Source organism: Geotrypetes seraphini, chromosome 1 (assembly GCF_902459505.1).
Source record: "Geotrypetes seraphini chromosome 1, aGeoSer1.1, whole genome shotgun sequence".
Classification (NCBI taxonomy): Eukaryota; Metazoa; Chordata; class Amphibia; order Gymnophiona; family Dermophiidae; genus Geotrypetes; species Geotrypetes seraphini.
Window position 1 is genome coordinate 484,107,956 of NC_047084.1, and position 15,079 is coordinate 484,123,034.

The 15,079-nt window shown below is 47.5% G+C and overlaps 1 protein-coding gene across 5 annotated transcripts in view; it reads left to right on the plus strand.

Annotated features, from left to right (window-relative positions):
• UHRF2 (ubiquitin like with PHD and ring finger domains 2) overlaps positions 1-15,079 on the plus strand; it is a 296,656-nt gene that overhangs the window by 197,193 nt on the left and 84,384 nt on the right. For all 5 annotated transcript variants that reach the window (XM_033925831.1, XM_033925842.1, XM_033925813.1 and 2 more), the window contains exon 9: positions 4,922-5,026. In XM_033925831.1, the coding sequence (XP_033781722.1) occupies positions 4,922-5,026 (105 nt within the window). The remainder of the gene's footprint in view (positions 1-4,921; positions 5,027-15,079) is intronic.

Here is a 15,079-nt window from a genome sequence, read left to right on the forward strand (position 1 = left end):
GAGGCCGGATTGGCCCATCCGTCCCAAAGCTCCGCCTACTGGTGGGGCCTAAGGCGCCTGGGCCAATCAGAATAGGCCCGGGAGCCTTAGGTCCCTCCTGGGGGCAGGGCCTGAGGCACATGGTCGGGTTGGGCCCATGTGCCTCAGGCCCCGCCCCCAGGAGGGACCTAAGGCTCCCGGGCCTATTCTGATTGGCCCAGGCGCCTTAGGCCCCACCAGTAGGCGGAGCTTTGGGACGGATGGGCCAATCCGGCCTCATTCCGTCGTTGGCTGCCTGCCGGACAGGCGGGTTTGGCTCCCGTCTGTCCGGCCAACTACAGAAAGGTACGGGGAAGGGGGTTGGGGGTGTCGTGGGGGTCGGCCAGGGGGGTCGCGGGTCGGCTGGGGGGCGGTCGGAGGTTCTTGGGGGGGGGGCGGTCGGTGGGGGGAGGGGGGGTTTGCGTCGAGGGCAGGAGGGCCTGGGATCCCTCCTGCCCGTAATGTAGTGCAGGGTGGGGTTAGGGGGGCGCCGTGGCCAGGAGGACTTGGGCTCCCTCCTGGCCCGATCGTGTCGGGGAGTCGGGGGGGCAAGAGGGCTTGGGCTCCCTCTTGCCCCGATCGTGTCGGGGAGTCGGGGGGGCAAGAGGGCTTGAGCTCCCTCTTGCCCCGATCGTGTCGGGGAGTCGGGGGGGCAAGAGGGCTTGGGCTCCCTCTTGCCCCGATCGTGTCGGGGAGTCGGGGGGGCAAGAGGGCTTGAGCTCCCTCTTGCCCCGATCGTGTCGGGGAGTCGGGGGGGCAAGAGGGCTTGAGCTCCCTCTTGCCCCGATCGTGCCGGGGAGTCGGGGGGGGCAAGAGGGCTTGGGCTCCCTCTTGCCCCGATCGTGTCGGGGAGTCGGGGGGGCAAGAGGGCTTGGGCTCCCTCTTGCCCCGATCGTGTCGGGGAGTCGGGGGGGGGGCAAGAGGGAGCCAGGCGGAGAGAGGGCAGTTAAGCGCAGTGCCTGCGCAGGAAGGATGCAGCTCGGGCGACTTCGTTGTGTGAAACGAAGTTCGTTGTACGAATCAAGACATAAAGTTCGTTGTGCGCAGCGTTCGCTGTGCGAGGCGTCCGTTATGCGAGGCACCACTGTATAGGCTGCAGCCCAGTGGGTGCAGCTTGCATATCTGGGGCGGCCTATACAGCATTTTAAAATCATCCCCCCACCCTCCCTTACCTCCCTCACAGGCAGCGGCCTCCTCGAATTGCACTACCAGCGTTGCAGAGCAGGAATAATTTTTTTGTCTGCAGGCCAGCCCCACCTCCCTCGCTGGTGGCGGCCTCCTCGAATCACGCCACCAGCGTTGCAGAGCAGGAGCGATCTTTGCGTCTGCAGGCCGGCCCCACGCTGCTTCCTGTATGGCTTTGCCCGCGAGAACTGACAGCAAAGCTATACAGGAAGCAGCACAGAGCCAGCCTGCAGACACAAAGATTGCTCCTGCTCTGCAACGCTTGTGGCGCGATTCAAGGAGGCCGCTGCAAGTGAGGGAGGTAAGGGGAGGGAGGGAGGGCAGGGGGAAGATTTTAAAATGCTGTATAGGCCGCCCAGTTACTGGTAGATAAGCCACAGCTACTAAAATGGACGGCTTATCTACCAGTTTTTAAACTCGTATAGGCATTTTTTGAGGCCTATACATGGGGGCGGCCTATATGTGGGGAATACGGTAATCCAGCTGAAGAGGACCCCCAACCTATGACAGCTGAGGATTTTCTCTGAAGGTGGCCAGGCGGGTCCCTTTTGCCAAACTTGGAAGGCAGCAGTAGCGTCCCTGAGTTACAGATGCTAGCACCTCAGTGGCTCAGGGATGCTGCCAGCAACTGCTGCGCTTGGTGGAGGGAAGTACTGGCCCTTTTTGGAGGAGGTCCTCAGCTGGCAGTGCCTGGGGATCCCCACCAGCCACAGCAAGGGTCAGCAAGTATTTCAGCACTGTAAAAATAAAACCAGAAATGCATTTCCTTTTCTTTTGAACTCAATACAAAGACTTTTGCTATATACACTTCTCAAAGCTAACATATTTCAATAAATTTTATCTTTGTTGTCTGGAGATTTATTTTTCCATCAAGTTTGTCCCTGTTTCTCTTTTTTCCGCTTCTCTGTCTTCTGCAAATTTTTCTGTTGCTGTCCATTGGTTCCTCGGACCATGGTACAGCATTTCTCTCTCTCTCTTCCCTTCTTCCCATTGTACAGCATTTTTCCTCCCTTCTATCCTGGATCAATCTCCTTCTTTTCCCCTCCCCATTTCTGTACAGCATTTTTTCCTCTCTCCTCCACCCCCACGGGCAACATATCTTCTCTCTCTCTCACTGTCTAACATCTCTCTTTCTCTAATTCCCTCCCTTGTTGCAAAGGGAGCTGGGAAAGAGAGAGAGAGAGATCCAGGGTGCATCTCTCCCATCCCCTCTTCTGACATATCCAACATTTTTCCCTCTCTCATCCCCAGGACCATGTGCAGCATTTTTCGTCCCTGCCCACTCCTCTCCCTCCCTATGCCCCAAAATTCTCCTCTTTCTTCCATTCCCCGTGTGCACCATCTCTTTCCCTCTCACTGACACACTCAAGACTAACAATTCTCCCTTTCTATTCCCTTCCCCACCTCAACCTCTCTTTCCCTCCCTCCCCCATTCTATGTCCCAAGTTCGTGCCCCCTTTCCTCTCTCCCTTCTCTGTCCCAAGTTCATGCCCCCTCCCTCCTGTGCCCAAACGCGTTCCCTCCCTCTTTTCTTTGTCCCAGGTTTGGGCCCCTCCCATATCCCAATGTGCTATCTCCTTTATCCCCAAGTTCATGCCCCCCCTCTCTCTCCCTTCCATGCTCCCTCCTTGTTTTCTGTGGCCCAACTACTTCTGTTCCCCCCAATAAACTGTACCAGAGCCGTCCAGGTCTGCTGCCTCCTTCCTGTCTTCCAGCCTCACTTCTTCGCAGGGCCCTGCACGCTGCACGTGGCTGACCTGAAGCCTTCCCTCTGACGTCGGTGGGAAGGCTTCTGAGTTAACTACAGGTGGCATACTAGGAGCGCTGCATGCTGCTTTGTAGAGGAGTGAGTGCAGATGGAGGGCAGGAAAAGGAATTTGAACCCTTTGAGGTGCCTCCAACTCTACAGGACATTTCAGTGGACATTTTTTCCATTCTTAACATCTTATGCATTTGGTTACACCACTGGGCCAAGGTGAGTGGATTAGAATTTAACCACTGAAAAAAATACATCTCTTTGTGATCAAGCTTACTTTCTGCAAGAAGAGAGCAGATATCCTTGTGATTTCCACAGTATCGTCCATTGAGTTCAAGAGACTTCTGCAAAGATTGGCCTCACATCTGCGATCAGGCATTGCACTCAAATGGGTCCATAAAACCCTCAAAAAGTCTAAAATCTGTTGCATTCAAAAAGAGACATTTGCCATCTTTAATGCAGTGGTTCTCAACCCAGTCCTCAGGTCACTCTGAGCCAGTTAGGTTTTCAGGATATCCACAATGAATATGTTTGAGATGGATTTACATTCCAAGGAGGCAATGCATGAAAACCTAGTAGATTGTGGATTTCCTGAAAATATGATGGGCTGGTGCTACCTATTGACTAGGTTAAGAACCATTGGTTTAATGTATGTATATGATCTCATATGTATATGATCTCATATATTTAAAATGGCACATAAAAACTCTACTGAGCTATTAATATGGCTCTCACTTAGAATCACTGGACTCATGTAACTTGATATAATTCTTTTAGCTCTGAAAACCAGGGAATTCAACATCCTACTGATGTAACAACAGTCTGTAAGACAAAATGGTGCTTTACACATCAGCATTCCTGCCTGAAGTGTTTTTACAGTCCTACCGTGTTTCTCCGAAAATAAGACAGTGTCTTATATTACTTTTAGGCCCAAAAAATGCACTAGATCTTATTTTCAGGGTATGTACATGATCATCTCTCCCTTCTTCTCCTTCACCCCAATTCTTCCTCTTTCCTTTTTCTCCCCCACATGTGCAGCATCTTTCCTCCCGTCCCTCCCATCCATCGTGTAGCAGGACCCTTGCCCAGCTTCTATTCTTCCTTCCCTCCCATCCCTCGTGCAGCAGGACCCTTGCCCAGCTTCTATCCTTCCCTCCCTCCCATCCCTTGTGCAGCAGGACCCTTACCCAGCTTCTATCCTTCTCTCCCTCCCATTCCTCGTGCAGCAGGACCCTTGCCCAGCTTCTATCCTTCCCTCCCTCCCATCCCTTGTGCAGCAGAACCCTTGAGCGAGCAGCCGAACCCTTGAGCGAGCAGCTGAACCCTATCCTTCCCTCCCTCCCATCTGAACCCCGCCGACCACGAGCGAGCCCTACATACCTCCCTAAACAGCGTCGGGCGGCAGCACTCTAAACAGGCTGGTTCAGGCTTGTCTGCCCATGAATTCACTCTGCTGCATTACTGATGACATCATCAGTAATGCAGCAGAGTGAATTCATGGGCGGTCAAGGCCGAAGCAGCCAGTTTAGAGTGCTGCCGGCTCGACACTGCTTAGGGAGGTATGCACTAGGGCTAACTTGTGGTTGGGGTTTGGATGGGGGTTCGGCTACGTGGTGGGTGTGGGTGCTTGGGGGGGGGGAGGCGGTGCTCGCTCAAGGGTTCTGCTGCACAAGGGATGGGAGGGAGGGAAGGGGAACTGCCAGCAAATCCCGGGACTAGGGCTTATTTTTGGGGTAGGGCTTATTTTCTGAGAAACCCGGTACTTTAACCACTAAATTGACCTTCTACCATTTTTCCCCTTTTTTCATACTTTCTTGGTAGAAGATTACTCTCATAGTTTGCACTGGAACATTTCTTGTCTTCTGTCTGGAGCCAGCTAATGCAGGTAGGAAGTGTAGCCAGCTCTTTGTATATTTTGATCCCCAGAAGCTTGACCTAAGTCGCTATAATTTATTCTTCTAGGTGAGTGAAGCAGGTGTCCACAGGCCTCATGTTGGTGGAATTCATGGTCGCAGTAATGACGGATCCTATTCTCTTGTACTTGCAGGAGGATTTGAAGATGAAGTGGTATGTGCATTTCTACTAGTCTATAGAACCACTGTTTGTATGAGTTAAAAACAAACTTCTAAGTCGCACTTATATACATTGATAATAGTAGTTCTTTAGTATAAAATTTGTTGATTATTTCACTACTATCACTATTAATTATTTCTAAAGCGCTTCCAGACATACTCATCACTGAATAGAGTCACAAAGGAAACAGTCCCTGCTCAAATGAGCTTACAGTCTAAACAATCAAGACAGGCAAACAGGATGTCAGGGTAGGGGTTACAGTTAGAGGGGATGGTTAAACTTCTGGCTAAAGTGGTCAGTAGAGGGCAGAGGGGACTAGGGTTATAAGTTGAAGGCTGTCTCAAAAAGGTGGGTTTTCAGCTTACTTTTAAACAAGGGAAGGGGCATGGCAGATGGACTTATGTAGTTTATTCCAGGCATTCGGGTCAGCAAGCTGAAATGAATGAAGTTCAGAAAATAAAATGATGTTTTAGAAATTCATTAAGCAATCCTTTGTATTTTACCTCCTTCAACAGAACAAGGATACTTGGAAGAGTAGCACCGAGTACATCATACATTGATATTGACTAGTCCATGTATTTTGTATGGACAAACAAAAGCGGAGATAGCAAAAAATGCAAACATGACCACAGGTCCAAATGACAAAGATTTTATTGACTGATCTGACTTGTCCAAGTTTCGGCAGTCTAGAGAATGATACGGTGACAAATTTATTCCCGTCCCATCCCTGCAAGTTCTGTCCCTGTCCCATCCCTGCAAGCTGCACAAGCCAATCTGCACAAGCCTCGAACACTTTAAAATCATAAATGTTTGAGGCTTGTGCAGATGAGGACAAAGTTTTCATGGATGGGACAGGGACAGGACGGGGATGGAGATAGATCCCGCGGGGACAGGAACAAATTTGTCCCTATGTCGTTCTGTGTACTAGCACTATGCCTGCTTCAGGGGTCCTATAACAAAAATGAAAAATATATATAAACATGCATAAAATATAAAACTCAAACTATATAAGGTAAATGTAAAATCGATTATAAAATTAGTGAATAAATCAGTGAATAAAATTGATAATAAATTATAACAACTATTCACTAATACATTACAGTATGACCAATGAATAATATATGAAAAAGATGTCATATATATTTCCAGTGCAATAGGTGAGACATTCTAGACCAGTGTCCCACAAACTTTTCCGGCCGGCGGCACACTAAATGCAATGCCCCGGCCAGAAGTCGAAGCGATGACATCACGCGCATGCATGATGTCATCGCGTCAACATCTGCACATGTGCGAAGGCCCGTCTTACTGTGACCCCGCCGTTACAGGGATCCAGGAGGTGCAAGGAGAAGAGGAGAGATGCCGGCCAGGAGGAGAATCGCCCATTCTGGCTGACTTCCTACAGGATGTGCCTCGCCGCGAGAGGCACATCCTGTAGGCAGGCAGCCGGCATGGACGACTCTTCTCCTCGCCAGTGTGTTGCGGCACACCAAAACTCTCAGGAGACACATAGCTTGTGATACACTGTTCTAGACCATAGGGTTATTTATCCCAGGACAAGCAGGCAGCATATTCTCACGTATGGGTGACGTCACCGACGGAGCCTTGGTATGGACCACTTTAAAAGTGCATCACCACTTTTTTAGAAAGTTCACGATAGCCCAAACCGCGCATGTACGAATGCCTTCCCGCCCGATGTGGTCACGTGGTCTCTCAGTTTTCTAGTTTCTTCGGAGCTAATAAGATGCGCTTCAACTTCTGTTGAAGTTTATTTTTCTTCGCTTGCCTTCCTGCTCTCGCAGGAAGGAAAATAATAATAATTAACTAATAAAAATAGTATACATTTAATTTTCCCCACTACTAAATTTCCCCGCCCCGTCTCACCCGGCTGGAAAAAATTTCTGGGGTGAACACTGTCTATTATTGGATGCTGCGGTCACCATGTTTTCGGACATGTATGCTTTACTGTTGCAGCAGCCTTTCATAATGGCACTGTGGTTGGGCTCAGTGGGGGTTTTATCTCCCGACTTGAGTTTTATATTTTGCTGCACTTAACGTTATTTTCTCATGGGGCCCTTCCTGCTCGCCCTGCGGGTGTTTTGGAGACAAATTTGGTGCTTGAATACCCATTTTTAGCATGTTGTTGAACTGGGTCCGCTGAAGGCCAATCCTACCCTGTGCATTATACCGGTATCTCCTCCTCCATTTCGGGGTTCCTGAATGGTGAGCCTATGAATGTTTGCATTTTCCTTCTTGTTTGGGATCTGTGCAGCGCTGCGTGTGTCTGGTAGCGCTATAGAAATAATTCATAGTGGTAGAATATTAGGTTTCTAGTTGGGGGAGACTCTAGTGGTGGAGCAGAGTGGCCAACGAGCAGGACTGGCTTTATTTATTTATTTCAAGACTGCCACAGGGTCTCTGTGTTTTACAGGCTATAGCGCAGACTTCTGAAGCAGTATCTTCTCCTGGCATGTTCTAAGCAGCTCTCCATATTTTTTCCTTGTCCACATAGCTATGAGAGTATTCACTTCTGCTGGAAGCCGTAAGGCAGACAAGCAGGGGGACCGGACGGAATTCATCCAAGAGTCTTGAAAGAGCTAAAAGTGGAAATCGAAGAACTATTGCAAAAACTTGCCAACCTGTCAATCAAAACAGGACAGATACCGGATGACTGGAAGATAGCGAACATCACGCCGATATTTAAAAAAGGATCAAGAGGAGTACTGGGCAACTATAGACCTGTGAGCCTCACGTCGGTCTCTGGGAAGATGGTTGAGGCGCTGATCAAGGATAGCATAACCCGGCACTTAGACACACATGACCTGATGAGAGCCAGCCAACATGGATTCAGGAAAGGGAAGTCATGTTTGACGAACCTACTTCAATTTTTTGAGACAGTGAACTGACAAGTTGATAATGGAGAACCGGTGGATATTATATACTTGGATTTTCAGAAAGCATTCGATAAGGTTCCACATGTAAGACTCCTTAGGAAACTGCAAGGCCATGGAATAGAAGGAGATATACTAAGATGGATAGGCAAATGGCTGGAGAACAGAAGGCAGAGAGTAAGCATAAATGGGAAATTCTCAGACTGGGAGAATGTGACTAGTGGTGTGCCCTAGGGCTCAGTACTTGGGCCCATCTTATTTAATATCCTCATCAATGACCAGGAGGATGGAACATCCAGTGAGATCATCAAGTTTGCAGATGACACAAAGCTATGCCGGGCAATCAAATCACAGAAGGACAGTGAGGAACTCCAGAGCAACTTGAGCTGATTGGAGAATTGGGCAGATAAATAGCAGATGAAGTTTAATGTGGAAAAATGCAAAGTGATGTACTTAAGCAGAAAAAATAAGGAACACAAGTATAGTATGTCAGGTGCAACTCTGGGGAAAACCAAAAGGAAAGGGTTCTGGGCGTATTAATCGATAAGAGCCTGAAGCCGTTGGCGCAATGTGCGGCAGCAGCGATGAACGCAAATTGAATGCTAGGCATAATAAAGAAGGGAATCATGAGTAGATCGGCGAAAGTAATAATGTCGCTTTATAGAGCGATGGTCAGTCCACACTTGGAATACTGCGTCCAACATTGGTCTCCATACCTAAAGAAGGATATAAAAATGCTCGAGAGGGTGCAGAGACGAGCAACGAAGCTAATAAAGGGCATGGAGAATTTGGAATATGAGGAACGACTTAAAAGACTGGGATTGTTCTTCCTTGAGAAGAGGAGACTGCGAGTGGACATGATCGAGATTTTCAAAATGCTGAAAGGAATCGACAAAATAGAGCAGGAAAAAAAATTATTTACATTGTCCAATGTGACACAGACAAGAGTGCATAGACTGAAGCTAAGGGGGGACAAGTGCAGGACAAATATCAGGAAGTTCTGCTTCACGCAACGAGTGGTGGACACCTGGAATGCTCTCCCAGAAGAGGTAATTGCGGAATCCACCGTTCTAGGATTTAAGGGTAAGTTAGATGTACACCTCCTTATGAGTGGCATAGGTAAGGATAAGCCAGATGCACATCTCCTTAAGAGAAGCTTAGAGTGATATGGGGACTAATACTATGCCAGGGTACACCTGGCGGGGCCTCCGCGTGTGCGGATCGCCGGACTTGATGGACCTAGGGTCTGTTCCGGAGATGGCATTTCTTATGTTATGTTCTTATGTAACCAGTTTTTAATCCATGTGAGTATTTCACCCTCGATTCCATGGTTCGCAATTTTTCAAAGTAGTCGTTCATGAGGGATCTTGTTGAACACGTTCTGAAAATTCAGATATACAATGTCGACCGGCAGTGGTTCAATAAGGTTCCTTACAGCACTAGATTTCCAAGACCTACATACATTCTCCCTTTTGGCCACCGCATCAATGGTATCTTCGCTTGGCTGTTCTCAGCCAGCACTATCAGTTTCAACCGATACCATTTGGCATAGTCAAGGCTCCATGGACATTTTCAAGGTTCATAGTAGTAGTGGTGGCGTTTCTTCGCAAAGAGGAGATTCGAGTACATCCTTACTTGGACTACTCTTAATCCAGGCGTCTTCCAGACAGGACAGTTTGTTAGTGACCCAAAGAGTGATCTCCCTTCTTCAATCTCTAGGGTAGGTCATCATCTTTCCAAACAGTTCTCTTACTCAGTCTCAATCAGGGCCGGATTTTCCTATAGGCTAACTAGGGCTAACTAGGCTTCAGCCTAGGGCCTCAAGATCCATGTCACATTTTTTATAAAGGTTAGTACCAATAACAACATGTTTCATTTAACATATTGATATATATCACAGTAATGATGTATTTTATTATCTCCACAAAAAGTATTCCAAATAATACCCACTACTTCAGAGGCGTGAGACAAGAGATAAATATGTATTTATAAATGGAGAAAAGACCTCAGTTCCTTCCAGGGAAAATAAATTCACCCAGAGGACCTCTATGCCAGCCGTATTCAACTTCAAGCTGCATAGAAAAAAACATCCCTGGTCAAAAACTCCATTATAAAGCAATATTCATATAGTATAAAGTCCAAAAATGCTCAAAACACTTATCTTTCCAGTTCACTGACCTCCAGGTGGGATCCGAATCCAAACAGTCCACACAGTTTTCTCCACGCTAATCTTCTTTCAAACGTGGGAAAGAAAATATATTTAAGACTCCCGACAGGCCCTGTTTCGCTATTAGAACGCTGCTTCAGGGGAGGTCTATTGAAACATTGAGCTACCGCTTCACAGATTTTCTTAGTAGAATTTTATTATCTCTCATGTAATTTACAAACTTAAAAATGGGAGGTGAAAGGGCCTCATAAGTGGAATAGCCTAGGCCTCTTTTCATCTAAATCCGACCCTGGTCTCAATCCTTGGAACATCTGGGAATGTTGTTAGACACAAAGGTGGGGAAGGTGTTTCTACCCAGAGACCAGGAAGACAAGTTACAATCTCAGGTTTGCCTTCTTATTCAGTCACTCAGACCGAGAGTAAGGAATTATGGCAGATTCTAGGATCCATGGTAGCGGCTCTGGAAGTGGTGCCTTGGGCTCGCTTTCATGGCAGAATGCTGCGGCTGCTGTTTCTGTTCCGATGGTTCCCGGTATCTCAAGGTTGAAATCATGATCTCCAGTATACTCCTCAAACATTGCTCAGTATAAATTGGTGGCTCAGTGTGATCAATCTGTTCAAAGGCATGCCAAGGTCATCACTGCACTGGTTCATAGTCACCGAGGATGTCGCTCTGTTGGGTTGAGGGGGCTCAGTGCCTTCAAGCCTCAGTGCAAGGAGTAAGGTCTCAAGGAGGAGGCTCAGTGATTGTTCAGTCTTCTGGAGTTCTGGGCAATCAAGCTAGTGCTTCAAGCATTTCAGGCCTTGCTACAGAGCAGGCTGAGCATGGGCTTTTAGAACAGTGTCATGGTGGTGGCATTTCTCATCAGCAAGAGAGGTACACGAAGTCCTCTTGTTTTTTTGAGCAGGACAATGGTTCTGCTTCAATGAGCAGAAATTCATCTTCCTCTTCTATCAGCGGCTCACATTGTAAGACAAGCAAATGTTCAGGCAAACTTCCTTAGCAGAAATCTTCTACATGCCAGAAAATGGGAACTCTCATCTCAGGCGTTCAAGCTCATTGTGCAAAGGTGGGATCTCCCGGAATTAGACCTCATGACCTCAGCTTGAAATGTAAAGCTTCCTCGATTCTTTAGCAGGAGCAGGTAGCGGGAGTCAGAGGGGGTAGATGTGTTGGCTCTTTCGTAGCCTCCGAGTTGTTTCCTTTATATGTTTTCCCCCTTGGCAATATTCGGTAATCTTGGCCGTCCATGATATGCCGAAATGATGGCTCTGTTGGCGGGCGAACAGTTGAGATTCCTGATGACTCAGGATTTACTCACCCAGGGTCAGATAAACATAGCAAATCCATACTATTTTGGTCTTATGGCCTGGGTATTGTAAGGTCACAGCTGAGGCGTAAGAGTTATTCAGAACAGGTTATTTCGTCTCTTGGAAGGGTGGTGGTTATGGGGATTTCAACTATCCGGGAATAGACTGGGACATTGGGCACTCAAATTGCACGAGAGAAACTAAATTCCTAGAGGCGATAAGGGACTGTTTCATGGAGCAGCTGGTCACGGAGCCAACGCGAGGGGATGCCACTCTGGACCTAATCCTCAACGGGCTGGAGGGACCCGCAAAGGAAGTGGTGGTACTGGCACCATTAGGGAACAGCGATCACAACGTGATCCAGTACAAATTAAACATGGGAACACCAAAAGTGAAAAGAACCACAACGACAGCACTCAACTTCAGAAAAGGAAACTACGAGGCCGTGAGGAAAATGGTAGGAAAATAGCTCAGCAACAACTCAGGGAAGGTGAAGACCATAAAGGAAGCCTGGACACTGCTTAAAGGCACAGTGCTCGAGGCACAAGACCTGTACGTCCCAAGGTTTAGGACAGGGTGCAAAAAAAATCGAACTAGAAACCCAGCATGGATAACAACTGCAGTTAAAAAGGCGATAAGCGACAAGAAATCATCCTTCAAGAAATGGAAAAAGGAACCAACAAAGGAAAACCAGGAAGAGCACAAAAGACACCAGAAAGAATGCCATCGAGAGGTCAGGAAAGCAAAGAGTGAATATGAGGAAAAACTGGCAGGAGAAGCAAGAAACTTCAAACCCTTCTTCAGGTATGTGAAAGGGAAACAACCAGCCAGAGAGGAAGTGGGACCACTGGACGACGGAGACAGGAAAGGAGCGATAAAGGAGGAAAAAGAGATAGCTGACAGGTTAAACAAATTCTTCGTGTCAGTCTTCACCAGAGAGGACACATCCAATATCCCAGAACCCGAGGTGATTATAAATGGAGAACACGACGAAAGGCTGGTACAACTAGAGGTAAGCAAAGAGGATGTCCTCAGACAGATAGACAGACTGAAGAGTGACAAATCACCGGGCCCGGACGGCATCCACCCAAGGGTGCTAAAATAACTGAGAAATGAAATAGCAGAGACACTTCGCCAAATATGTAACCTCTCCTTAAAAACTGGGGAGATCCCAGAGGACTGGAAAATAGCAAATGTCACGCCCATCTTTAAGAAGGGATCAAGGGGTGACCCGGGAAACTACAGGCCTGTGAGCTTGACCTCGGTTCCGGGAAAGATGATGGAAGCAATGGTAAAGGACACAATCTGCGAACACATAGAAAACAATTGACAACTGAAGGCGAGCCAGCATGGCTTCTGCAAGGGAAGGTCGTGCCTCACGAACTTGCTGTACTTCTTTGAGGGAATAAACAGCCAGATGGATAAGGGGGAATCCATAGACATTATTTACCTTGACTTCCAAAAAGCCTTCGACAAGGTACCCCACGAGCGGCTACTTAAAAAGCTGTGGAACCACGGGGTACAAGGGGATATCTATTGATGAATCAAACACTGGTTGGCAGGCAGGAAACAGAGGGTTGGAGTAAAGGGCCAATACTCAGACTGGCAATGGGTCACGAGCGGAGTTCCATAGAGGTCGGTGCTGGGACCTCTATTGTTCAATATATTTATTAATGATCTGGAGACGGGGTCAAAATGTGAGGTTATCAAATTTGCTGATGACACCAAACTCTACAGCAGGGTTAGAAACACGGAAGACTGTGAAGACCTGCAAAGGGACCTAACGAGACTGGAAGACTGGGCAAAAAAGTGGCAAATGAATTTTAACGTCGAGAAATGCAAGGTCATGCATGTAGGGAAAAAGAACCAGATGTTCAGCTACAAAATGGGGGGAACACTGCTAGGGGTGAGTAACCTTGAAAGGGACCTGGGGGTGATGGTCGACACATCACTGAAACCATCGGCGCAGTGTGCGACAGCTTCAAAGAAAGCAAACAGAATGCTGGGCATCATCAAAAAAGGTATCACGACCAGGACGAAGGAGGTCATCATGCTGCTGTATCGCGCAATGGTGCGCCCGCACCTGGAGTACTGTGTTCAATACTGGTCGCCGTACCTCAAGAAGGACATGGCGGTACTCGAGGGAGTGCAGAGGAGGGCGACTAAACTGATAAAAGGTATGGAAAATTTTTCATATGCTGACAGGTTAAAAATGCTGGGGCTGTTCTCCCTGGAGAAGAGGAGACTTAGAGGGGACATGATAGAAACCTTCAAAATCCTAAAGGGCATAGAGAAAGTAAATAAGGACAGATTCTTCAAACTGTGGGGAGCCACAAGCACTAGGGGTCACTCAGAGAAATTGAAAGGGGAAAGGTTTAGAACAAATGCTAGGAAGTTCTTTTTTACCCAGAGGGTGGTGGACACATGGAACGCACTTCCGGAGGAAGTGATAGGCCAGAACTCGGTACAGGGGTTCAAGGAAGGTTTGGATAGGTTCCTGGAGGATAAGGGGATAGAGGGGTACAGATAGAACTTGAGGTAGGTTATAGAAGTGGTCAGGTCGCGGACCTGATGGGCTGCCGCAGGAGCGGACCGCTGGGCGAGATGGACCTCTGGTCTGACCCAGTGGAGGCAACTTCTTATGTTCTTATGTTATCCAGGCAAAGATATGCATCATATGCTAGGTCTGGAAGATTTTCGATTCTTGGTGTGATACTCAGGGTATACCGCCCTTATAGACTTTTCTGGCTAACATTCTTTCTTTTTTACAGGATGGTGTAGCTAAGGGGTTGGCGTATAATTCCCTTAAAGTTCAAATGGCATCCAAAGCTTCCATTGTTTGTTGCGTCAAAGAGACCATTGCTTCCACTTACTTGATGGCAGGGTAGCGATTACCACAAGAGCTTCATACTCATTCAACCAGAGTGATGGCTAATTCTTGGGCTGAGTACAGAAGTCTTTCCTTGAAGGAGATTTGTCGTGCAGCTACTTGGTCTTCTAAGAATACATTTTCTAAGCATTACCAGTTGGATGTGGCAGCGCATGCGAAGACTGCTTTTGGTGCTTCAGTCATTGCAGAGGTGGCTTTCGCTTCCCACCCAGATTGAAGATTACTTTGCTACATCCCACTAGTCTCTGGATTCATCTGCTGCTGTTGCTAAGGAAGGAAAAATTATGTTCTTACCTGTTAATTTTATTTCCTTTAGACGCAGCAGATGAATCCAGAGCCTCACACTTTCTGGATTTTTGCTGTCAGTTTACATTTTGGGAATTTCAAGAGTTAGGTTATGCTTGGTGGTTGTATTCTTTGTTGTTCAATTTGCATTTTGTTATGGGAAAAAAGTTTTTTACATGCTTAGTATATTACTGGTTCCGGATGCTTGGGCAAGGAGCAATACTGAAGATACAGGAGGCGTGCCAGCCAATAGGACCACCTGTTAATCAGTTTATCTCCACCTGCTGGTAGAGGTGTGCTATCTCACTAGTCTCTGGATTCATCTGCTACATCTAAAGCAGGGGTGTCAAAGTCCCTCCTTAAGGGCCGCAATCCAGTCAGGTTTTCAGGATTTCCCCAATGACTATGCATGAGATCTATTTGCATGTGCTGCTTTCATTGTATGCTAATAGATCTCATGAATATTCATTGAGGAAATCCTGAAAACCAGACTAGACTGCGGCCCT